Genomic DNA, 26,685 nt, shown 5'->3' on the forward strand with positions numbered 1-26,685 from the left:
GCCCATCCAATTACATCACTTCCTATAGAGCCTACCACACAGAGGTCCCACCCTATGTTTCCACTGTCAATCTAATACTAATTCTCCTACTACTGGGAAGAATGATTCATTTCTACTAAGCATTTACTGTACTGTAATCTAGGCATTGTGCTAAATGCTTTGTAGTCTTCTCTCATTTAATCTTCACAACAATCTTCTGATAAAGGCAATATTTTCATCCTCATTTTCCTTCTGAGAAAACTGAGGCTTAGAGACACTAGATAATTCTTCCCAAATCACACAGCTACCACACGGTGGTTCCAGGACTTGAATCCATGCAGTCTAACTCCAGAACCTACCATAATCTTTCTCATGATATTAGATTAGCTCCAAGGAGAATACTTTGGAATGAAGTATCTGTTTCTCTTTTTGAGATTATTGGTCAGTAACCCCAATTACTTTTGCCTCATTTCATAGACTCTACTTTCCAAATTCTTAATCAGTTCAGCCTCTAACCTCTCAGTGTACTTTTAATTTTCACCCATGTTTCCAAACTCTAAAAGAGATCTGATCAGATTAGGTCTCACTTAAAATCGAAAAGTATACAGTATAAAGTCTAGAGCTTAGCATCAGCCATCAAGTGACCTCATTTAACTACTAGTTTGTGACCACAGCTTTTATCTTCTCTAAGTCTCAGTTCACTCAATGGCATGTCTTTCTGTTAGGATAAAACTGGTTAAGAAAATAGGTTTCCTGACACTGATTTGTGTTTAGATTTACTGAAATTCAGAAAATGAACACTTATTCTAAATTTACTTCTCCAGCAATACTTTTCTACATCTGCATTGATTTGACATGAAGAAGATCAATAAATATAGCCATAAGATTCATAACACATATGAAAATTAACTTCAACCATAGCACTGGTTATCATCATTAATGGTTATTACCATTAGTTTGTGAATCTTAGAGGAGATTTTAAAAATATTTAAGTTCCAAGTATTTATTAATGCTCCCAAAGAAAGGTAAAGTTCCCAGTAACTACAGCCTTGATTGTAAGTATGTTTTAATCCTACTTTATTTCAATAAGATATAATTTTACAATTTCTCTTTTCATTTTTTATAATTCAATATACTGCAATTTTCTATAATTCCATATACATACATGCATGTGTATATATGTGTACATATATGTATATGCACACATAGACACACACACATACACACACACATATATATATACACTATTATCTGTTTTTGAAAACTCTGAGCAATTTGGAGAAATATTTTTAGGAAAATATTATGATTTTTTAATGTCTAAGCATAAGTCAATTAATCAGAATTTACTGATTATTGTGCAAAGCCCTTTGGGTCATACTGAGAAGCATAAGACATAAGTGAAACTACAGACAGAGAGGTGAGATATACACAGGAAAGGCATTCTGTGGCAGAGCTTTCCCAGAAAGGGGAGCAGCAGGAAGCACGTTGATGATATCAAGTTAATGAAGATAGGAGAGACTGGAAAGCCAAACTGGGGTACTGAGAGCACTGAATGCAGGCAAAGGAGCCCGAGTAAAGCCAAGTGGGATTGAACAGTGGCCCAACACAAGGCAATTTTTCTAGAGACTTATTTCTGCAATTTTGAAGATAGGACTAAGAAATGAAAATACGAGAGCTGGAAACAGGGGGAAACAGGGTTTTTAATATACTAAGTAGTGAATCACTTCAAATTCATAAATTAGAAGAACAATTCTTTGGCAGATGGATAGGTCCTTTCCTGAGATTTGATGGCCTTCAACCTTTCACCTCTGCCCACCCTACTTCTGATCTTCATTAAACTTTTAAAGTTTTGTCTTCTCCAACTTTTAGTCCCTGCAGTCTTCTATTTGGCAATCTATTCAATCATCCTTGTGGTTTTCCTCTCTGCCCTTCCCTTGGATTCTCTGTACTGTGTCACCTGTACTGTGTTCCAGGCAATGAGTCCTCCTTTGGGTGGCACTCTTGTCCTGCCTAGCCCTAGACCTGCTAGACAGAAACTTTCAGTTAGTAATTAGTTGAATTGAATTGAACTGAATCGAGTGGAGTTGCATAGAATTGAGTCCCTCCACCACCTGTAAACACAAATCCACTCATCCACTCCTTCCCCTTCTTTGAAATTCTCAAAACCACTAAAACACAGCTGATTTAAAAACAGCAAGTATTCGGTGAAGCTAACATGTAGATGTGGCTCTTGACTCAAAGGATGTACAACTCACCAGACAAGGGAAGCATTTCAAACTCCTAAGTGGCCTGGGTCTCCTAAGGAGGGCGGTCCAAGCCCCAGCATTTTGACGGGCCAACTTACCTTCCCAATTCTCAGTTCCTTAGAGTAGTGGGAGCGAGGAAGGAGGGAGTAACATGCAACCGACTTAAAGCACTCTTACTTATAAAAGTCTGTAGCAACAAGAAATAAAACAGTGCCCTAAATTCTTTATTAGATTCAACTTCCAGTGTACAAACATCCTAATTCAGATTAAACAAAATTGCCCACACACATTCCATTTCTAACGAGACTGTTTTCCTCCCTTCCTTCCCCTCCCGCTTCCCTCTTGCATTTCTTTCTTTCTTGTTTTCCCCCAGTCTTGGTTCTCCTTTCCCCCAGCTTATCACAGTCTTCCCAAAGAAAAGCCTCCCTGTGACCACGAATCGCCATAAGGAAGGAAACCCTCCATAAGTGAAAGCCAAGCCCTCAGCGGGGCGTGTCGGGGTGGACGCCCCCACCCACTATTAGTGCGAGAAGGCTGGACAGCGAAGTTCAAGTGTCCACAGGAGAGGCACGAGGGTTACCAGATCTGCTCACTTGCATAAACGGACCGATCCCTTCTGCGCAATCGGACCCCAGAAAAGCAGCCTCCCTTTAAGGGCCTAGGAGCCCGGCACTTTGAAAGTGCCCTCAGTGCCCAGACCCGGGGAGAAGTGAGGGGTGCGAAGGCGGAGCCACTGGGCTGGAGACACCCTCCGAAGGTCCGGCCCTCGGCTGCGTTCCTACTACCTTGGGGAGTTGGCGCGGGGAGCGGAATCACCCTCTCAATGAAAGGCAGATGTCCCTTTAAGGTTTGCTTCGCAGCTCGTGGACTTTAGCCTAAACAAGGACCCGCGAAGCTGGCTTTATTTGTCCATGTCTCGGAAAGAGCCTGGGAGGCTGCCAGTGGGATTTCAGAGCCCGAGAGTGCGAACGGCGGGGAGATGTGGCAATCCCTCTGGGATGCGAGAAGCGTGAAGCGAACTTAGAGGGGCTGGTCGAAAACACAGGAAATCGCTGTGCTGCTCCCAGGCGCCGGGGCCAGCGGGGCCAGCGACTGAGACCCACGGCAGCGGGCAGAGTGGCCCAGAGCAACGAGGCTCCAGCGCGTGGTTTCGCCGAGTCCTTCCCTCCGATCCAGCGCGTCCCCCGGGCGCTGCGGCCGCTCCAACTATGGCCCCCCGGCGCCGCGCCAGCCCAGGGGTCGCTGTCGCCTGCTGCTGGCTCCTCACCGGTGAGTGACCCTGCTTTTCTCTGGGTATCTCCTGCGCTCGAGACTCGAGACTAGGGGCTTAAAGTGGGGAGGGAGGCATGCAGAGCTTCGGCCCATAGGGGAGAACGGAGCGCGGATCCACTTTCCGGCGCTCCAGGTACTCTGGGCAGGTTGGAGTACAGAAAGCAGTTGCTGCGTTTGGGTTTTGTTATGAATTACTTTTGACGTCGTTTCAAAACCTTCCACCCCAATGTTAGGCGGGAGCGGTGCTGAAAACTTTACAAGGTGGAACTGACTTTTCAAATTAAAGTTGTTTTGACAATATACGTGGTATTTTAGGACTTTGCTGATAGCTTCTACCTTCCTTTTCTTTTCTTTTTTTTTTTTTTTTTTTGAGGGAGGTAACTATCGGGCCCCTGATTTATATGCAAAGTTCCTACCCTCAGGTTGCTCAGGAGTGGGTATTATTCATTTTCTTGCTGTCAAGTACTCAAGATATTTTCCGCTACAAAATGAGGAAAGGGAAGAATGCAAGGTAAAGTTGCCTCCTGTCTCGAAATGATGTTTCTGTGTTAACACCCAGGAGAAGGAACCTATTGAAAGTGAGGAAGGAATAGTGAACATTTACTTTGTAAATATCACACAGCCGACTAAATTTTTTAAATGCAAAATATAGTATTGTTACTTGTGCATAAATAGCTATCTTTCAGGAGAGACTTAAACACAGTGGAGATGCAAAGTTACGTTCAATTTAGAAAAAAGGTTGGATCGTAGCATTTTCTAAGATTTTCCAAATGATTAACCCGTGGTCAGATCTTTTTTACCAGTTACTGACTGAGAGGGAAAAGTTGCAAGGGTGAAAGAAAGAGAAGGCAGATAGGGTGAAGCTTTGTGTGAAAAGGGCCAATAATCCAAACAGTGGCAACTTCTGAACCACTTTACAGCCAGTGAATGGTTGACCTTATCAGCCACTGTCACTACCCTTTACATGTGTTTGACCTATGACTTTTCTCCAGCTCAAATTTTTTGGAGGTTGTTTGCATTTCTGTCTTCTTGTTGTGCAAAATATGAATGGTTTACTAACTACTCAAGTTGTACCTTTTTCATTTTACTAAATAAGCAGTCACTAATGCAGAAATGATCAAACGAGGTCTGCATATCCTCTAAAAAGAATGAAACTTGAAAAAACAGAAACAAATTATAATTTCTTATACATATATGTATATATTTTAAATTCAACTACTTTATTTCCCCATGCCTAAAACAGCCACAAGTTGTATACTGTGGGTTTTCTGCAATTGTTGGGGGTAATAAACCTTGCTAAATCCAAGAAGGAACTTAAAGGAAAATAATGCATACACGTTTATAAATTACATTTAATTCTCTTTTGTGTGTGTATATATGTATTATATCTATATCTATACACATGTATTATTCAATCATACTGAAATTTAGAGTTTAAAGTTATTATCTCAGAATCAACAGGTTCCTTATATGTGCTATATTTATGCCCATTTCACAACACAATAAGGACCTGAAATTTGACATCTTCCTTTCCTTTGTTGGTTACCCTGTCAGTCATCATGTTGTCAGCTTCCTAACAAACTTCTCATCAATTCATAGAGTCCACAACTAATCTGGGGTCTTATCACCATACCCACCCTTGCACAGTACTGCAGAACTCATCATCTTGTCTTCATTCTGAACTTAACCTCTAATTCATCTTCCTAATACATAATTTTCATTATACCTTAGCCTTTAGTCAAAAATCTTTGGTGGTTCTTTGTTATCTTTCAGATAAAACAGAAAATTCTCAACTAACCTTTCAGGGTCTGCCCTAATCCAGCACCCTCTGTCTCCTACTATGCCTCTATCAGTTTCCTATTGCTGTTGTAACAAATTGCCACAGATTTACTGGCTTAAAACAATACAAATTTACTTTCTTACAGTTATGTGGGTCAGAGGCCTCACTAGGCTAAAATCAAGATGCAAGCAGGGCTGCATTTCTTCTGGAGGCTCTAGGGGAGAATCCATTTCCATGCCTTTTCCAGATTCTAGAGGCAACCTGCATTCCTTGGCTTGCAGCTCCACCTTTCATCTTCAAAGCCAGCGAAGTAGCATCTTCAAATCTTTTCCTGTGACTCTGCTTCATCATCACATCTCCTTCTCTGACTCTGACCTTATTTCCTTCCTCCTATTAAAATCCTAATTACTTTGGGCTCACCTGAATAATCCAGGATAATCTCCCCATATCAAGATTCTTAATATAATCATATCTGCCAAATCCCTTTTACCATATAAGGTAATATATTTGAAGGTCCAGGGATTAGAAAATAAAGATATTTGAGAGACCATTGTTCTGCCTACCAAAACCTCTGAACATAAACTGCCCATGATAGCCAGTCCCATTTCCTTATTTCCCCCTAACCTTCATGCTCATCTTACTACTGTGCACGTAATCTTGTTTTCTGCATCTAGAAGAGCACTCCACCCTTCTTTCTTACCACCCCCTGCCATCTAAACAAACTCTCCCCAGTCTTCAAAGCTGGGTTTACATCCCAACAACCACCTACCCAACAAACCATCCCAGTAAACTTCCCATTATATTTAGAACTGCCTTGTATTAGCTTTTCCCAACATTTAAAAATGATTCATCAAGAAAGATGTCCTTCTCTAAGTCCAAACAATGTCTTTATTGTTATTTTTTTAAGCTTTTTAAAAAAAATGTATTTATTTTATTTTGTTTATTTTTGGTTGTGTTGGGTCTTTGTTGCTGTGTGCGGGCTTTCTCTAGTTGCGGTGAGCAGGGGCTGCTCTTCGCTGTGGTGCACAGGCTTCTCATTGCAGTGGCTTCTCTTGTCGCGGAGCACAGGCTTTAGGTGTGTGGGCTTCAGTAGTTGTGGCTCGCAGGCTCTAGAGCGCAGGCTCAGTAGTTGTGGTGCACGGGCTTAGTTGCTCCACAGCAAGTGGGATCTTCCCGGACCAGGGCTTGAACCCGTGTTCAAGGTGGATTGGCAGGTGGATTATTAACCACTGCGCCACCAGGGAAGCCCTTTATTGTTATATTATATATGTCAAAGTCCCAGCAAAAAAACTAGTGGCGTATATAAAGGATTTAACTGAAAAAAATTAAATCAAGGGACTGCTGTCAGGAGCATATAAAGGAACTGACAAAAGATGGCTGGAGCACGTAGAATGAGCAATAGTAGAAAGAAAGTACCTGAAGCAACATGAGAAGAAAAACCATTGCCGTTCCTAGGCCTGAGAAGGCAGCAGTGTCAGCCTGACTGTGAACCCTGGCTATGGGAGAGGGGACCACTGGACAGGAGCTGTGGCCATAAGAAGAAGAATGCAGCTAGTGCCAAAGTTGAAGCAGAGCAGGGAGAAAGCAGGGGAAATGAATACCCCTGCTTTTCCTTCTACCCTCCAATGCCTTGCCCGGCCATCCCATTGGCCATGTCCAAATGGCAGAATTCAAACTCCCAGGGGACAAGGGTCAAGACAACGATAACAGAGAAAAACTAGCACAACTTATTGCTGAAAGGCACATATTTTCTGAGAATGTATTAGGTAAGAGACCCTCTGCCAAGAACTTTGCACATATTAGATTTTAATCTCAAAAAAGGGAAAATTCTGGAACTATTATCCATATTTTAGAGATGAACAAACCAAAATACTAAGAGGCTAATTTGACCAAAGTCACCCAATTAATAAACCACAAAGCCTGTTCAGATCTCTCATGCTCTGAAATAATATACCAGGCTGTCTAAATGTAAGTCCATTTCTCTCTTGCTCAGCCCTCTAAATGTTAAATCCAAGCATAATTGTCTAAAAGACTTTGATAAGGATCTAATTAATGGTGAAGTGAGTCTGTTATTTCCATGACTTTTAGGTATATAGTGAAATTAGATGATGTCCCTCCCTACATTAATTGTAACAAATAAGACTACTATCTCTGGTTATTAAGAATACAAATATAGAATTATCCCTAATTGAGTTATATATCTTTCCTCCCTAGAAACATTTTAGTTAGCTTGAAAGCAGGAGTCTTCTTTTGTGACTTTTTTCACAGGCAAGATTTCCTATTCTAGAAGAAGTGAGCTAATGGCTGGATATGGAAAGAAGTCAGCCACTTACCCATAACAAAGAAATGACCTCCAATGACACACAATGGAAGACAGTGAAAATATTTAAGTCATTATGATGTCTGTAAAGGCAGCGATAAATTCATAGGACTTTTGTTTGTTTAATAAATAGGCAGTGACAGTAGCAATAAAATATATATGCCAAACTAGTTTGCCTATTTTTCTTCCCTGCTGTCATGATGCTATTTTGATGCATGAGCTCTTGGACCACAACTTATAACTGTGGATCTTACTTCCTTAGATGGATGTTCCTCTACCTGTGTTCCAACACCTAAACCCAACAAACTTCCCACTAGACGTAGAACTTGCTGAATTTTAATATGCCCCTTAAGTATTTCATAAAGGAGCTCATGTTTTAAATATATTCAGAAAATTAGGCATCAAAATGCTATTCTTTTCCTACACTACTCTTCTGTGGTATGAAATACAAAATAGTGTATCTGAATTCATGTTAGGAAATTGAGATGAAAGATATTTGGAACTGTTGTCACAATGCTAAAGTCAGAATACGTTGCCTATTCAGAGTGGTCTGTGACTGGAGAATTGTATTCGCTCTCAAAGCAAGTACAGTAGAGTATCAACAGATGTAAATGAGCTGAATATATTCTCATCCTCATGATTATTAAGCTTCCTTCAGCTCCTCTATTGTGCCAGCTCCTCTGAAGTCTCCAGGCTTTTGCATAAGCAGATACACTGTTACCGATCCTCAAGTCCCTGTATGAATGTGATCTCCAAGAACCCACTGGAATAGATTGGACCCCCTCCCCCAAAGATTTGTATGCCCTTAGCACTTTTGCTTCTATAATATACCACATATTAAAATTAAACATCTAATTGTTTTCCCAGCTCGCTGTATGCTCTGTGAGGATAGGGTCCTTGTTCATTATCTCTACCATCTTAGAATAATAGTCACTTGAAAATTTGTTATTGAACGAGTCACAAAAGACTAGATTACAGACAAACTCATAAAATACTTAAGGGGTCAGGTTGTCTCTTTTAATTATATCCCCACCTGGAATATTTCCATCTACCCATATTTATATCTAACTGAATGGAAGACACCATCAATTGAATGATGCACCGTTATTTTATGTACTATTAAGAAAGAAAAGTACTGCCAATCCAATTATAATTGCTAAATGGTTAGATGCCTCCAAGTTTCAAGAGATGTTGAAATGTGGGAAAACACACATCTGAAAATTATAATAAATAACATGCAGTATATCTACATGCAATTTTCTGTCACATTTCTTTGTACTTTTAAAACATGCATCATAAGATTTCAGACACACTCCTTCTAGGTACAAAGATATGAACATTGTCCCCCTTCTCAGTTCTCTTCCAGAGCCAAATCTTATCTAATTCAGGGGATAAATTGCTCCTCTGGCACCAGCAACCTCACCAGATCCCAAGAGCAGACCTTCCTCTGAATACTCTCCCTTTAAAAAGGAAGCTTCAGGAGGAGAAAGGTGACAATAAAGTAATAAAAAAATGTTCCAGGTCACAGGATCAATAACGCTAGTTTTGGCAAGCTCTAACATCTCTAATATTCTATCATATTGGTGGTTAGAGCTAGGGCCATGTATATTTGAAGGGACCTAATTTTTATCTAACGTCTTCTGTAACTTAAAAGGAAGGTGAAAAAGTCAAGTAAATCTTAAAAGGAGATTACAATATATGTACTGGTTAGTATTAAGAATTCATTTTATGTGCAAAAGCATTAATATTGTTTTATCCAAATGTAGAGCTCTATAAACAAATTAAGTGAGAAATCTGATTTGAAAAATCATTATAATTCAAATATTAAAAGGAGTGAAGACATGCTATTTCTATGAACTATCTGAGATCTGCTGAAATAAATGTAAATTCTTAAATTTAAGTAGGACACTTAAATCAATCACATTAGAACCTCAAATGATTAAGATGAATGGTCTGCATATTTTATTATAAATCCTATACTATTAATACAAATTACAATGTACTTTCAAAATTTTCTTATTAACTATATAGTTTTAGTTTGCCAAGTACTACAGTTTGAAAATGCATGGGTATTGAGCAGTTTCTAAAATTACATATTTTATTGTAATATTTTTAATAAAATGATCCTGTACTGTACAGAGATTCATACAAACAGGAACACCCACACACACACACTTTTGTTGATAAAATTATTTATTTGGTAGGAGCTTTGTATTGTTCTGTGACAACTGCAAGTAAGTATTTTTAATCACAGGAATTTAGATAGTAAGTGAGTACAGCAAGTCCTTTAAAAAAAAAAAAAAAACCTTTCCCTTTTCCCTTTCACCATTTTGCCTGAATTAACTGAATAACCCTTCCTGTTGACCCCTAACTTTGCCTGTGGAGGTCACATAGGCATCTTTGTACAATCTAAGGTTAGCACATTCTCTAAATAAACTATTGCTATTATTACTAGATATTTATAATCAGAGTGCTGGCTATTTATTTTGTAAAGATCATTTTCCAAACCAAGTATAATAAAACTAATTGTCATCATACATTATTTTTGAACATTTTAAGACCTTTTCCTCATTAAGATGTGTTTAAAAATTAATCATTTTCTTATCTATGCATGGATTATCTCAAAAAACTGAAATAGGTTTACAGAAACTTACTTTAAGAGTAATCTTCTTTTTAAATTGTTAGTAACATTATAAAACAGAATGTGACTTCTTTTTTTTTTTTTTTTTTTTTTTTTCTTTTTGCGGTATGCGGGCCTCTCACTGTCGCGGCCTCTCCCGTTGCGGAGCACAGGCTCCGGACGCGCAGGCCCAGCGGCCATGGCTCACGGGCCCAGCCGCTCCGCGGCATATGGGATCCTCCCAGACCGGGGCACGAACCCGTATCCCCTGCATCGGCAGGCGGACTCCCAACCACTGCGCCACCAGGGAGGCCCGTGACTTCTTAATTTTAAGATATCAGTGATAGACAAATCAAAAACTCTGAATTAAAGGAGAAATAAAGCTCGTAAGCCATGTCTTGGAAGCCTTGAATGCCAGGGAATTTGGATTTTAATTAATAGGGAATGAGAACCCTAAATAACTCGAAAGTGTAACGACTGATCTAGAAAGACTAAGTTATAACACAAAATCTAGGAGAAAAGCACCTGATCATTCAACAACAAGCCGAAGTTACTAAAAAGAAAATTCTGTTACAGACGTTCCAGATTAAATAATAATTCTGTGAAAAGTTTTGTAGTATGTTCAATCACTGAAGCACATTTATATTTAAAAAGACAGCCCAAAGCAGTGTGCCTCATAATTAAAACAAACAAACAAACAAAAGAACCACAGAATCAACAGTCTATGGGGGTTTCCCATAGATTCTCAATGTCGAAATACGTGTGTATTTTTCTAAAGTAGAATATTAGATCTTTCTCAAGAATTACAACGGTGACCTAGGCTGAGCAAAAGGAATATTACGTTGAAAAGAATATAAGGACTGTTTTAAAGTAATAAAAGAGCAAGGAAGGGACCTTCCTTTCAAATGTCCTAGGCTGGTTCCTAAGCTGTGAGTCTTTGTTTAACTGGCAAAGGTGAGAGTTAAGGAGAAGTGGCAGTGGGTAATAGCACATAATCTTTGGGGTTGCAGAGATGATTTCAAGCATCCATAAATGTAGAATTGTGTCAGTGGAAAGAGAGTGTGGAATTAAGCAGGCCTGGATTTGAATGCTGGTTATGTGATCTTGAATACATTTCTTAACTTCTCTGTAATTCATTTTCTTCACTTATATATGAGGATAACAAATATTTACCTTACAGGCAAGGACTAGAAAAAGCATAGGAAAGTACCTGGTGAATATTCAGTAAGTGAGAGCTCTTCAGTAAAAACCTAACATTTATTAAGGTCCCTGTGTGCCTATCACTGTGATTCTGTGGTTTTCGATCCTTGGCAGATTTTTCAAGAGGGGGATGATTATACTTAGAAAGGTGATCAAGGAGTATCTCAAAGCATCTCCTCCTTTCCCTCTCTCCCTCTCTCTCTCTCTGTCTCTCTGTCTTTCTCTCTCTCTCTCACACACACACACACACACACATTCACTCTACCAGTTAAGAATTCTTCTAGCTTAACAAGCACCTTTTAAAAAGATACATGTCCTTTGGAGACACAAGCCATACTCACACTTTAGTGTGATCCGTTCCTTGCTCAGTGAAAAGCTGCTGGGTTCTCCTGGAGGTAGAAGGCAGTCTGAGTTAGGAACTTTGGAAGGACACTCAGTATGACAGGAAGGTGGGGAAGGAAGGGGGTACAGAAAGAGAAGGAGGGAGAAGAGAGGCCACAAAATATTGGTTCTAATTTGTACTAGAGCTTTGGAGGGGACCTATGTATCCCCTGACAATCTCTGAGGAAGTTAATTGAGATTTGAGTATCAAGACTTGTGCCAACATCAGATTGCTCCCTTTCATCCCTGTCTCACCAGTTCAGGATGGTAAGCTTCCCTTTAAATGCCATACGCAATAAGATAGGAAGGCGAATGGGGAAGATTTGTGCCCTCTTCTCTCCAACCCATCTTAACTCTCAAGAAAACTTTGGTAGGCTTTTTCTATTCACTGGTCCTTTTAAGAGGCAATCCCCACTTCCCAAACTCCCCCGCCTCTCCTTTCCCCCTCCCCAAAATGTTAAGTGACGTAAGGTTTTTCTTACCAATGAATTCTGTAGCTATTCAATCAAGGTCGGTCATAGTAGAACACTCCTCCCCCACTTCCCCAATCCTCAGCTTTCAGCTCAGCTTTGACAGTGACGGTCCCGTCCTAAACTACTGAGACCCAATTGCTCCCCGTAAACATTTCACAGGCTACTGAGCTGCAGAAAGCTGAGTCTGCCAACCTTGGATTCTGGGATTCTCAGGACATCAGATCAAGCAACTGAGAGGTCCATCCAGGGATAAATTCCACAGATGGTTTCTTCTTTCTCTGGGATCAATGTTCTAACATCTGGGTTAATCGGATCATGCATATTTGGTTAATTAAGCGCAGAAAACAGCTGGGCATGTTACTCAAGGCCCACACGCACTATGACCAGTCGTTCTTAAGAAACAGCTTCTGGACAGACCAGCTCCAAAAAGCGTGTGGCGTCTGAGTGCGGATAAGGCAGGAGCAAAGCGGGCCGTAGTTTGGACCTTGGGGCCAAGTCTGCACTTTTCTGAGTTCCTTTTACTTTTCCGTAAGTTTTGAAATTCCATTTACCCGGAGGGAGAAGGTGTAGCGTGGCAACCGCACACAGCTGAAATATATATATATATATATATTTGCACTCACAAACTCCCCAGATTCTTCACAAACAGGGGTGGAAGAGAAAACTTAGGACGTCCAAGTTCAGCATTAATACGAAGGACTCGCCACCAAAGATTCCGTACACTTTCCTTGGGTGGTTTACTCTCCGAGAAACGCCTCCCGGCTTAGTGAGCCTGCGCACGCGCAAGCTGCGGCCCCGCCTCCCCGTTGGGGACGTAAAACGTGCGCCGGGAGGCAGGACGTGGGCTGCGCATGCGCCTTCAATGCGTCGTCCTCTCGGTCTGTACGGCGGCTGGAACCGCGGAGGAGGTGTTCGCCGGTGTCTCTCGCGCCGGTTCTACGCGGCGCGCCCCGAGACCACGCAAAGGAAGGGCTAGAGTAAGTGTTCCCCCCAGCCGCTAGAGTCATATAGAAGGTGTTTCCTTCCCGCCAGGCAAGTGCCTGTAGGAACCGGACCCCGCCCCCTTCCCGGCCTAAACTTTCCCCTCCCTACTCCTTTCCTTGTGGGGATCCCCTCGGTTCCTCTTGTTCTGGCAGTGAGCCCCTGCCAAGATCATGAAGCTCGTGAGGAAGGACATTGAGAAAGACAATGCGGGCCAGGTAACCCTGGTTCCCGAGGAACCTGAGGACATGTGGCACACCTACAATCTAGTGCAGGTGGGCGACAGCTTGCGCGCCTCCACCATCCGCAAGGTACAGACGGAGTCCTCCACGGGCAGCGTAGGGAGCAACCGGGTCCGCACTACCCTCACTCTCTGCGTGGAGGCCATCGACTTCGACTCTCAAGCCTGCCAGCTGCGGGTCAAGGGGACCAACATCCAGGAGAATGAGTATGTCAAGATGGGGGCTTACCACACCATCGAGCTAGAGCCCAACCGCCAATTCACCCTGGCCAAGAAACAGTGGGACAGCGTGGTTCTGGAGCGCATCGAGCAAGCCTGTGACCCAGCCTGGAGCGCCGATGTAGCGGCTGTGGTGATGCAGGAAGGCCTCGCCCATATCTGCTTAGTCACTCCCAGCATGACCCTCACTCGGGCCAAGGTGGAAGTGAACATACCTAGGAAACGGAAAGGCAACTGCTCCCAGCACGACCGGGCCTTGGAGCGGTTCTATGAACAGGTGGTCCAGGCCATCCAGCGCCACATACACTTTGATGTTGTAAAGTGCGTCCTGGTGGCCAGCCCAGGATTTGTGAGGGAGCAGTTCTGCGACTACATGTTTCAACAAGCCGTGAAGACGGACAACAAAGTGCTCCTGGAAAACCGGTCCAAATTCCTTCAGGTAAAACCGTCTTACCCAGGGATAATTAAGAATGGGCAGAGGGGTTTATGTAAACGACTCCTAAAGTTTTAGAACTAGGAAAAGTACAAGAGGAGGAAGGTTTAACTTGACTGGGATTGTAAGTGAGATCATGAAATGAAAAGAGACTAGCAAATTGATATAGTAAACTTGGCTTAAATTCGTAAACATATAAAGCCTTACCAGTGCTTTTGGCTTGAGGTCATTGTGGGCTGTTTAATGGGTACTCTAAGAGGTTCTTTTGTCTAACTTTTGTAATTGTGATTCTAGGTACATGCCTCCTCTGGACACAAGTACTCCCTGAAAGAGGCCCTTTGTGACCCTACAGTAGCTAGCCGCCTTTCAGACACTAAAGCTGCTGGGGAAGTAAAAGCCTTGGATGACTTCTATAAAATGTTACAACATGAACCTGACCGAGCTTTTTATGGACTCAAGCAGGTGGAGAAGGCCAATGAGGCCATGGCAGTTGACACATTGCTCATCAGCGATGAGCTCTTCAGGCACCAGGATGTGGCCACACGGAGCCGGTACGTGCGGCTGGTGGACAGTGTGAAGGAGAACGCAGGCTCTGTTAGGATCTTCTCCAGTCTTCATGTGTCTGGGGAACAGCTCAGCCAGTTGACTGGGATAGCTGCCATTCTCCGCTTCCCTGTCCCTGAACTCTCTGACCAAGAGGAGGATTCCAGTTCTGAAGAAGATTAATGATTGGAACTAATAATTGAGACAACCTGTGTCTCACTCCTTCACTGTTACATTTTCTCAGCATCCTTGTGACAGAAAGCTGCAAAAGTGGCACTTTGTGATTCTTACAGGGGTTTCTCATGTATTTGGTCACACTAGGTGATTTGTGGTTGGCAGGATATGTATTCAAACTGAACAATAAAAGGAAATAATCTCCATGTATTACCCTCTTTATTAATTGGGATAATTTAATTTCAGAATTATGAGTTATTCGCAGTACTTAGAAACATTTTGTATTTTTAAAACGAATGCCTGTATATTCTTTGGAATAGGCTGTAAAATCCCATACTGCATGCTTTGAAGTAGTTTTCCTTAGGAAAAGCTTTTTAATATCTCATCTTCAGTTTACATTGTTTATTTTAATTCGGCATGGTGTTCTTACACTGGTTTTCTTAATGATCCTTTTCTCTCCATTTCCCCCCACATTCCATTTTTTTTATTTTTAAATTTATTTGCTATTTTAAATGATAGCTAAATAATTAGAAGACTTTTCTTGAGGGCAACTTTAAAATGTGTTTTTCTTAAGAAACTTGTTAAACCAATCATATTAAAAGTAACAAGGTGGGGGGTTTTTTGCTTTAGACCTAATCATAATTGCTTCAGAGGAGCACTTAATTAGTTATTTTTAGGTCATTGAGCTTTGGTCTGCTAAGGATTCTCAGGATAATCTATTTAAGGTGCCTTTATTTTTAAAACGAGGCTAAGGTATGTGATTTGCTTATGGGCTATTAGTGGCAAACCTAGAAGTAGTCCCCAATCTGGACTTGAGTTCTTTGCACTGCTACACTAGTTATGTATTTATTTTTTGGCTTATCATAGTTAAATGTTTAATGCTACCTTGAATTTGTATTTGCTTTTACATTCTTAATGGACTTTGTCTATGCCCTATTTTAGGGGTGAGAAAGCCTGTTCAGAAAGTTTAAGTCACATCATTAGTATGTGGCAGTTGATTTGTACTCCAGCTCTTTACCATACTTAGGGAATCTCGGCAAACAGCTGAGAGTTTTAAATATTTTCATTATTTTTCCAAGAGTTAGGGAGGGGGCCTTGAAATGTAATTGCATCTTGACCTTTTACACATCTCAGCTTAGCAAAATAATTAGGAAAGGCCTTATGAAGAAAGAGTGATAATTCAGTCTGTAACTCCAGGATCAGTGGTGCCTGCTTCAAATAAGGACACTAAGTAAACTTTTGCTTGTCCTGTCTGTGTGTGAGCCTTTCTCCTGGTGTAAGTGCCAGGTTTGGGGATTATTTTTTATAAACTTCCTAACTAATCTGAACCTTTTTATCTGTAGTTAGGGGTAGACACCTCCATATACTTTAAAACCGCATTTTTATATGTCTATTGTACTTCCTAATCAAAATAATTCAGATTGTCATGTCGTTATAATTCATGAATATTTAAGATATCATTAAAAGTATGTTATTAATAATTTGGTAGGAGTGTAGATATGAAGTCACTAAGATTCTTAATGTTAGAACCTGATTGATGATGCATCATATTCTCAGGAAGAATTTGGAGATTTGGGGCCTCGTGCTCATAATCTATGCAGAACTGGTTATTCCTAGCTGTTATCCTTAGTAATAAAAACCAGGGGAAATAATAGCTTATGGTAAGTCTAACCAATACATTTTAGGACATAAGTTCTCAAATTTAGCTGCCTCTTAGCTTCACCTTGGGAGCTTTAAAAACTCTATACCCAGACTGGACCCCAGACTAAATAACCTTGCACCCCTAGAAATGCTGGTGTGTTTTTTAAAAATTATTATTAAAGCTCCCAGGTGATTCCAATAGGCATCAAGGCTGAGACCCTTGATTCAGGCCTTGCTATTCAAAAGTGTGGTCCATGGACCAGCAGCATCCCCTGAGAGCTTGTTAGAAACTGGAATCGAGGGCTGTACACTAAACCTATTGAATTGCAATCTGTATCTTAACATCCCCAGTTGATTGCTGTGTATAATCAAAGCTGATAAACATAAGCCATAGCTTATTCTCCCTGTGCTAGTTAATCTCTGCCTAGGGTTGCCAGCCACAGAGAAAAAGATTTGAGTTTTAAGATTTTTTAAGAGCTAAACTGCCAATGTTCAATTAAATTATCTATAAAACTCTAAATGAAAGGCTGTTTATATGTCTATAACATATTTAAAATATCTTTAAGAATTTGTATTTTTAAAAAGTTACATATTATACCAATACCATAATCAAGAGTATAAATCTTCCTAGATGCATAGGTGTAAATATCAAAATAGCGATAGGAGCATATAAAATACAAAATTAATTCAAATAATTAGTTTTTACTATTCTATAGAAAACAAAATGAACCATAGGTCTCTGGAAATCATATGCAGTAGTTTAATTCCAGTTGCTATTCGTTACTAAGGAATGACTATGGTAACAAATGGAAACACTGTCAAAAACATAGCTCTCAAATTAATGCAATGTTGTACTGTAAGTTTCCATTTACCATAAGGTGCCTGCTGTAAACAAAGATTGCTGCCCTCCCTAGGCTCAGTAAATGAGAAGTTTGCAATTTGTTTCATTTTGTTCCAGATATGATACATACAAAATTACGTTTTGCTATTCCTGGTCTATTATATGTTAAATATTTTGCTAATTTTACGTCTGGACTGTTGACACTGGATTTCACTTTCATTACTCCCTTATATACAAGTTGGATTCCCCCCACCCCCAGGTGCCACTAGAATAGGTTTGTAAAGCTAATTGTCTTTTATCTCTAGTTACTTTCAGTCATTAACTTTAGTTCCCTTTTTTAATCCCTGTAACCAGATATCAAACTCAGTATCTTTAACAGAAGTGACTCATAATTTCTGCAGTTCATATATTCTGGAACTGAAATTCTCTGTGTTGCTAAAAAAAAATACACGGATGAAATGGTGTATATGTGAATTCCCCAAAGTAGAAGCTGTTTGTTGGGAAGGTACTACTTTGCTTTTAAATCAGATGGTTTTCCAAGTAAATAAAACTGGCAGTTTGTATTCAGTATCGGGATATGTTGAATTACATGTTGAAAAGGGGTTTCTAAGGTGTTTCTTAGAGTTTGAGTAGAGAGAAATTCTTTCGCCTGTGGCCAGAGCTTAGATATGGGGCATCCCTATTTATATTACACCAGTCATCAAGGGCAGTACATTTAATTTTATCCGTTCATTTTTTTAGTACCTGTTTGAACCCAGTACTGAGCTGGGTTTAGGGAAGAAACATGTAAACAAATCACTGGATAAAAGTAACTTGTAGAAAGTATGAGAGGGCACAATGTTTCAAGGGGTCGCTTTTAGAAGGAACTTTATAGAGCAAGAGCCAGTAAATGTACTTAAAATGATAAACCTGGAGAGGTTATCAGGAAGAGGAGGAGGGCAGGGCAAGTGTGCTAATCACATCAGACCCTGCATGCCACAATAAAGAGTAGGTTCGACCATTATGAGAAACCACGGAAAAGTTTAAACAGGAGAATGGCATGATAAACTTTGCATTTCGCAAACCTCACTGTTTGGCAGCATCAAGGATGCATAGGCAAGATTGGAGGCAAGGAGACGGGTTAAGAGAACACTTATTAGAAAGATTTAAGAGGAAAATGATGGTCTAAACAAAGGCAGTAAGAATGAAAAGTCAAGAGGAGGTATTAGGAGATAGGCTCAGAGGGACGTGAGGTTTGTTCAGAGTTATGGAAGGAGTAGAGTCTAGGGGTAAATCTCCGGGTTTTTTTCTTGACTGGTGGGAGATACAAGGGCATAATTCAGACACAGGAAAAATAGGAAGAGAAGCTGACTTGCAAGGAAAAACTAAGTTCAGTTTGGAATCTGGTTTGAAGTGCCTGTGGGACATCTGTAATGCTTTTCCACCAGACTGTTACATGCTTGCTTACTCCCTTCAGGTTTTTGCTCAGAATATCACCTTCTCCATGAAGTCTTCCTAAACCAGCCTTTTAAAAAAATATACCTTCTCCAAGATTCCCTTATCCTTCCTTGTCTTATTTTTCTCTGTAACGCTTAATTTCACTTAGTTGTTTTGCTTATCATCTATCTAGAATGTAAGCTCCAGGAAGGCAGAGAGTATTGTCTATTAGGTCATTGCTATATCCCCAATGCTAAGAACAAACCCTGGCACAGAGTAGATGCTCCAAAAAAAAAAAAAAATGATGACTAAATGAATGACCGAATGAATCAATCTCCAGAAGAAGGTCCCTTAGGCAGTTGTGCATACAGTTCTGAAGTTCAGGAAAAAGCATTTGGCGGGGGATAATAATACAAGAAATGTTCAGCATATAAGCAGACCTGAAATCATGGAGAAAAAAAAATGACCTAGGAAGTATTAGTAAAACTAGAAATAAAAGAGGGCCAGGCATCAAAGCATAGGGAAACAGCAGTATTTAATCTCTTTAAATGCTACTTCATTCTCTGTATTATAACAAAGCACAGGTGTTTATAGATTTCAACACTTAATATAGTCAGATAATTATTTTTCCCCTACATATCTCTATAGTGTACTAGAGATATACATGTAGAATAGCTAAAGTATTGATTTCATAAAAAGCTGAATTTTTAAAAGTTCTTAAGATAAAAATTTCTGTCGGGGGGCAGAAACCAAATTACTTGTGTTTATGTTTTTTAAGTGGATCTTAACATACATGTACATTTACTAATTTAGTGTATGAAAAGTTAGTTTTAAAAAAAGATATATTAGGGGGTGATGATTTAATTTATTAAAAGATTTTTCTCAGGATCCCCATAGTACAGGGATTATTAGCAAGCTCTGTTTCATTCAGGTCGAAGGGTTACTGCTATACGGCCCTTAGCCCTCATGTCTCCTACCCTAATGTGCATCTTTGATTCCCTCACCACTTCCTCTTTTACTCCCTGTGGGACCACAAGTGTCAGAGTTGTGACATAAACTTTGCAAAGTTATACCTGTTCTAAAAATTGATTTTGACCAGCCCATAATTTTGTTGATACACATTTTTCAGCAAATGAGTTCTCAGTTAGTGAAGAACAACTAAAATGGGGATGTAAAATCAATTATAAAAAGAATAAACAATTTCAGATAAAGTTTTTAAAGCCCTAAATAAAAGTTTTCTTCATATTGATGTTAGCGTATTTAAACTTTGTGCTGTGATTCAGTTTACGTATTTTAAAAGATTTAGTAGTTTAGAAAAGTGCTATTCAAGATTTTCGTAATGCATTGTGGGTATTGCTGATGAATTCTCAATTTAGAAGTTTAGTGCAAAAGTGTTACAGAAAAGCCAAAATGGTTTCTAACGGAGTTGAGATGCAAGTATAATACTTCTGTGTATCAAGGATGCCTTACTTAGAAAAGATTCAAAGTCAGCAATGCAGCTAATTAAGATGTTGAAGAATAAAACCTCTAGTAATGGCCTAGAACAACTTGAGGAGTTACTTAACATCATCAAGTAGCAGGTAAACTTCACTAGAAATAAAAAAGAAATTGGCTAAATTCAGGAAGGAGATAGTTAAATTAGAAAGACTGTGAAAAGGCATTGGCAAAAGATTTTTGTTAAGCTGAAGTGGAGATGATAAAATCTCATTCATCATGTTTCTTTACATGGCAAGAATTCTGCCTTTTTAGGAAGTGTTTGATACAGCATCACTATCTCTATTCTCATCCATATTTTAGAGTGTTCTCTGTAGATTTCCAAGTGTACTAATTGAAAGATAGCCCATTTATTTTTCAGTATTTAATTTCTCTATCTTAAGAAACATGTTAGTGTATTCTGTTGTGGTAAAGAACACCGGGAAGGAAACTGCGATATTGTGAATTTATTCGTTTAAATTTAGGAGAAGCTAATGTGTTTTCTCAAGGAAAATCCACTTTTGTGTACAGCGCTTTAGTTGTATGCAAGTCTGCTGCACTATCATTTTTGCTTTTGACGGTGAATATTTTCATTCTATAACAGTTGACATCAATATGGGAAGGTCTTATATTTCTAGATGCCAGTTGCTAAAGATTGTGACATTTATGGTAAATTGTAGGGATTTGGGTTACCAGTCTTCTTTTAAGTTCTCTTTCCTTCATCCCTTAACATTGCCCACATTCTTTAGAATGCCTGTTTTTCTATAACGTAGGAGACCTAGAGGACTTAGAGCTTACTTCAACTTAGGCTGCCACGTTTGGTTCCAGAACACCCAATACTGAGGCAGGCCAGTATCTGCCAGACAGCAAATACCAGAGAACAGTGTCTTTGCAGCCACACTGCCTGGCCATGCACAGGGTTGGCACCACTGTCCCAACTCCAGGAATGGACAACATGTTAAAATAAAAGTAACCACGTGCTTATTAAAGACCAGACCCGTGGGAAGTGCTTTAAAAGGAAATATTTAATTCTTTGAAGAGTCCTATGAGAAAGGTTTCATCAGTACTATTTTCAGGTAAGAAAACAAAAGAGGTTAAATAATTTGTCCAAAATCACATAGCTGGTGACTGTGATAAGGTGCCCAATCGAGCAACTCCCTAAAAATATAAGAATGCCAGTCCATTCCTCAATTTTCTGTTTGGAGTAGGTCAAATGTACCTAGAAATAGAATAATTATTTGGTAACACTAAATTTTATGTAATCGGCCAAAGTTTGTTGCAGTCATTTTGTATGTTTTTTTATTTACCTACCACTGTTGTTTTTCATCTCTCATGAAAAATCAGGAACTCAGTCATACGGCATTCTAGTCTTAAATATAGTTGAGGATTAGAAACTGTACAGCAACTGTTGTAAGTCTATATATTAAACCAAGCCCCTCAAGCCTTTACTCAGCATCTGTTACTATTTCACACTTAGTTTTAGCAAGCTTGTTTTTAAAAAAAGTTTTAAGCCTACTATCTTAATTCATGCATTATTCTAACATAGTAGCACCTTAAGTAGCAGAAACTATGCTATTTCGGTATGCTAAGATGAATTAAGATATGTGTCCGTGGATTTAATCAGCAAGTTAGATATCAAGGAGAGATGACCACAAATGGCCAAGCTGACAGGGAGGTGACTGCAGTGAGAAATGACAGCTCAGGTGGATCCTGAATCACCATCGAAAGAAAAAAGTCTAAGGCTTAGAGGCTTTCACTGGGGCCTGAGGACATTACTGTGCTATAATAGCTGGTGTTCATATTGAGGAAAGGATTGAATTACATTCGGTGCATTACATTCAGAAGTCAAGGAAATGTATGGTCTTTCAAAATTACTTTTCTCCAAAAATCATTAAAAGATAGTCGAACTTAAAGAAATCTTTAGCTATCTGCCATACCTAGAATGACAGTTCCAGATAGCCAGAGTTTTACCATACCTTAATAGTCTTAATAAGAAAACTTATATAATTGTTGAAAGTTGAATACTTGTTAAAGAAAAACATCCCAATAGATTTTAGCTGTAAAATTTATTCAGAGGTAGGAGGTCCTCTGAGTTCAAGTCTAAGTTCCAGAAGTTTTATGTCTGGAATTTTTCGTCAAGTCCTAGTGTAAACATCAACTAGAAATTTTTGTTTGACACCAATGTGAAAAATTGCTCTGTGGATATAAAACATTTTAATCTTGTGTTTCAGCTCATTGATCCTGTGACCATAATTTAGAGTTTTTTCTTCCTCTCCAAGTATATTGTTGACAATGGTAGAAGTCACTTTTTTTTTTTTTTTGATGAGGTGGGGGAGAAGCAGATTGAAAATGCATTGTAGTACACGGCTCTGAATCTTTTAGAATCATAAAAGGTTAATGCTGTATGGAAACTTTTATGTCATCTGACCTACTCACTTCATGATACGGATGTCAACTGAGGCCCAGAGAGTGTTGGTAACTTGCTCAAAGTCGCTCAAGCGAGAGTTTTTCATAGAGTCCACATTCCAGTTTGATCCATCCTATTCCAATTTCTTATGTATTTTCTTGTCACCAGTGCACATAGGGAGGTAGTTGGGGTAAGTGAACAAAGACCCATATGGGATTGTAAAAATGCCCTAAACCCTCCTTTATCAAATAATTCTTCATCTTGGGGCAAGACAGTTTCTCAGAAGCATCACTGAGACTCAAACCCAGCTTTGAAGTCCATTTGTCCATTCTTCGAACAACTATTCATCTTCTGCTAGAGAAAGACTCTGCCCCCTGCCTTTCTTCTTCTGAGAATCATTTCGTTCTTCTGACAACCACTTACCAAATACCAACTATGTGCCAGGCACTCTGCCAGCCCCCAGAGATATGAGGTGAATAGAGAAGATCGCAGTCCCTTCCTTCAAGGGAAACCCAGTCTAGGATGGGGAAAAACAGAGAGAAAACAAGCAATCATAGCACTGCAATAGGTACAGGAATAAGAACTGTGTGGGAATCTGAGAGCTCAAAGGGTGCTCTTAACTCAGCCTGGCTTCACTGAGGAGGTGCTATCAGAGCTTAAACTGCTAAATTCCAGAAGCTCACACTGATCTTGCATTAGTTTCTAGAGAAATGAGGCAAAGGAGACTGAAAGCATTCCTCTCCAATTTACTTGGTAAAACTTTTGTCTTCTAAGTATTGGTCCCTGTAATCCCTAAGCTCTAAGCTCTGCAGTGAAGAGTCAACAAACCTGAGAAGAGACATCATGGAGAAAGGAGGTTATGTTGCTTCCTACTCTCAGAAAGAAGTGAAAAAGGCATCAGTGGAATCAGAAATACAAACAGGAGACCATGACTGAAAAGAAGAGAAAGATGCTAGAACCATTGTATTTTCCATATTTTTGTTATCTCCCGTTTCTCTCTCATGACTTAACAGCAAAACAGTTAAACCAGAAAAGAGAGCTTGGTGCTCAGTAAGCCGGGGAACAGGACATCATGTCCTCTCCACAGCCATTCTTGGAAAAGAGGATGTCCAGGGTAGAATGGGTGGTGGTGGTCTCCTCGGGGAAAGGGAAACAGGTTTCTGGGCCTTCTGTCAAGCGGGAAGTGCCGGAGAGCTGACTTGGGCCTGGGGAAAGCCCAGAGGCTGGCCGGCAGGAAGACCTGGGGTCTTTCCTATCTCTTTCTTCACCATTTTATCCTTGGTATAAAATTCAGGAAAATCACCTTCATAAACAATAACAACTTTTCTCCTAAGTAGTGCATTTTACTAAATGGCCAACATGGATTGGATGTGGTGGAAGGAAGGGAAATTTTCTGCAGAAGGGAGAAAAGAACAGAGTCTATTTAATGAGGAGGAGTGAACTCTGGGAATAGTGCTCTGACCCTGTGTGTCTCAACGGTACTCTCAGCCTGGGTGAAAGGAAGTGGAAGAATGTGTGGAATGTGGGGAAGTGGGAAGAGCTGAGACACAATTAGTTCTCTGCCTCATTAAATGTAGTAATATATTTTTAAGAAAATGAGTCTGTTATCACTGTAGTAAATTTGGGCCTAACTCCTTGCCTAGAACTTAATGCCTAGAGCTTAATAAGTGTTAGAATTTTTCCTGCCTTTCTGGGAATCATTTTCACCCTTATCTCTAGCTCTTATACTCTCTCTGGGTCACAGTAAAATATAGTGGGAAATGGTGTGAGTAGACAGAAAATGTGGAGAAAGATCCGGCCTTTTTATAATGGTTTGCTGTAGATTTTAAAGCTCTTAGATTTGCGTTTGATGCATGGGTTCACATATCTCCTTCTAAATAAATTAGAAACTTTAATTGTCAGAGTCAAGAAAGTAATACAGGGCTTCCCTGGTGGCGCAGTGGTTGAGAGTCCGCCTGCCGATGTAGGGGATACGGGTTCATGCCCCGGTCCGGGAGGATCCCAAATGCTGCGGAGCGGCTGGGCCCGTGAGCCATGGCCGCTGAGCCTGCGCGTCCGGAGCCTGTGCTCTGCAACGGGAGAGGCCACAACAGTGAGAGGCCCGCGTACTGCGGGGGGGAAAAAAAAAAAAAAGTAATACAGCCAGATTTTATACTTGAGACTATAAAAAGGATGTTGCACACCAAAAATTACAGTGTAATTTACATGCCATTTGCTATAGTTACAAAAAAGACCGTATATAAGCATTTGCAAAAACATCGCCTTTCTGAATAACTGAATCACAGAAGAAGTCATCTATGCCATTCTCAGAGGACTCTGGCTGTGGTAGGACAGACATGAGAACTGGCCTGTGAATCAGATCAGGATGTGCCCAGGCCCTACCAGTTGGTTGTGTGACTTGAAATCATTTCATCCTTTTGAACCTCCATTTCTTCATCAGTAGATTGAGGAAAGATGGGTGGCACTTGATTTCCTAGGCACCCTTGCAGATCCCTGATTCTACTTGGTGCAGTAGCAATAATTGTTTGTTACTTTTAAAAGTGGTACCTTTCCAGCAAAATAAATCTTCAGTGACTCTCAGGTTTAAAAAGAATCTATTTCGCACCATATTCCAAAAGCTGCCAAATTTGGGGTTTGGCTGACTGCTAAAGAGAGCAGCCTGCTAGAAGGAGCAAATTCCAGAGCTGAGGGTCATTTTTTACAATGCTTTGCCAATACTCCCATATTTTCAAAGTTGTTAGGGGCCTTTAAACTTGAGCATCAGGAGGGAAACAGTTGTTTAAAACATTTTGCCAATAGGTACACAAAAATTTTCAACTGTACAAATATATTTGAATAGTTTGCCACATTCCAGTGACATGCCAAGTTGCACAGTCCTGCCACTTTCCTCCTTGTTATTTTTCCTCCCCTATCAACTTTGCTTGCTGTCCCAAAGAACTAGGTAATGAGAAAACACAGGTCTTTATTTTTACCAGAATGTTCCTTCAGTTTGGCCAGTGGTTCTCAAACCAGGCAGCTAGGGAGTTTTAAAATCACATGATGACTGGCCCCACCCCAGGCAATTAAGTCAGAATATTTGGGGAAAGGAATCCAAGCATCTGTACATTTAAAAAAAGCTCCCCAGGTTTTTCTTTCTTTTTTTTAAACTTTTTATTTTTTATTTTTTTAAACATCTTTATTGGAGTATAATTGATTTACAATGGTGTGTTAGTTTCTGCTTTATAACAAAGTAAATCAGCTATACATATACATATATCCCCATATCCCCTCCCTCTTGCATCTCCCTACCACCCTCCCTATCCCACCCCTCTAGGTGGTCACAAAGCACCGAGCTGATCTGCCTGTGCTATGCTGCTGCTTCCCACTAGCTATCTATTTTACGTTTGGTAGTGTATATATGTCCATGCCACTCTCTCACTTCGTCCCAGCTTACCCTTCCCCCTCCTCGTGTCCTCAAGTCCATTCTCTATGTCTGCATCTTTATTCCTATCCTGCCCCAAGGTTCTTCAGAACCTTTTTTTTTTAGATTCCATATATATGTGTTAGCAAACGGTATTTGTTTTTCTCTTTCTGACTTACTTCACTCTGTAGGACAGACTCTAGGTCCATCCACCTCACTACAAATAACTCAATTTCGTTTCTTTTTATGGCTGAATAATATTCCATTGTATATATGCACCACATCTTCTTTATCCATTCATCTGTTGATGGACACTTAGGTTGCTGGCTATTGTAAATAGAGCTGCAGTGAACATTGTGGTACATGCTTCTTTTTGAATTATGGTTTTCTCAGGGTATATGCCCAGTAGTGGGATTGCTGGGTTATATGGTAGTTCTATTTTTAGTTTTTTAAGGAACCTCCATACTGTTCTCCATAGTGGCTGTATCAATTTACATTCCCACCAACAGTGCAAGAGGGGTCCCTTTTCTCCACACCTTCTCCAGCATTTATTGTTTGTAGATTTTTTGATGATGACCATTCTGACGGGTGTGAGCTGATACCTCATTGTAGTTTTGATGTGCATTTCTCTAATGATTAGTGATG

The 26,685-nt window shown here is 40.0% G+C and overlaps 2 protein-coding genes and 1 long non-coding RNA gene across 3 annotated transcripts in view; 2 read left to right on the forward strand and 1 right to left on the reverse strand.

Moving 5' to 3' along the window:
• The first annotated feature begins 3,317 nt into the window (after positions 1–3,317).
• Positions 3,318–26,685, forward strand: part of ITGA1 (integrin subunit alpha 1) — a 163,429-nt gene continuing 140,061 nt past the window's right edge. Inside the window, exon 1 of the mRNA XM_081230400.1 lies at positions 3,318–3,494. Coding sequence (XP_081086526.1) covers positions 3,434–3,494 — 61 coding nt within the window. The 5' untranslated portion in view covers positions 3,318–3,433. The remainder of the gene's footprint in view (positions 3,495–26,685) is intronic.
• LOC308615209 lies at positions 3,828–12,897 on the reverse strand. The gene is made up of 3 exons (XR_014015491.1): positions 12,281–12,897; positions 11,759–11,806; positions 3,828–4,066 (listed from the first exon to the last, which is right to left on the reverse strand). It is a non-coding gene; the product is annotated as an uncharacterized lncRNA (long non-coding RNA).
• On the forward strand, positions 13,249–17,912 carry PELO (pelota mRNA surveillance and ribosome rescue factor). The gene is made up of 2 exons (XM_081230401.1): positions 13,249–14,151; positions 14,440–17,912. The coding sequence occupies exons 1-2, from the start codon at positions 13,426–13,428 to the stop codon at positions 14,869–14,871; spliced, it is 1,158 nt and encodes a 385-aa protein (XP_081086527.1). The 5' UTR covers positions 13,249–13,425; the 3' UTR covers positions 14,872–17,912.

The sequence above is a fragment of the Mesoplodon bidens genome, assembly GCF_964165515.1.
Source record: "Mesoplodon bidens genome assembly, chromosome: 4".
Classification (NCBI taxonomy): Eukaryota; Metazoa; Chordata; class Mammalia; order Artiodactyla; family Ziphiidae; genus Mesoplodon; species Mesoplodon bidens.

Excerpts from the sequence above, each read along its gene's own strand:
- PELO (XM_081230401.1), top strand. The coding sequence starts at position 13,426 with ATGAAGCTCGTGAGGAAGGACATTGAGAAAGACAATGCGGGCCAGGTA. Across the intron at positions 14,152-14,439 it reads ACCGGTCCAAATTCCTTCAG|GTACATGCCTCCTCTGGACA; the intron begins GTAAAACCGTCT and ends TTGTGATTCTAG.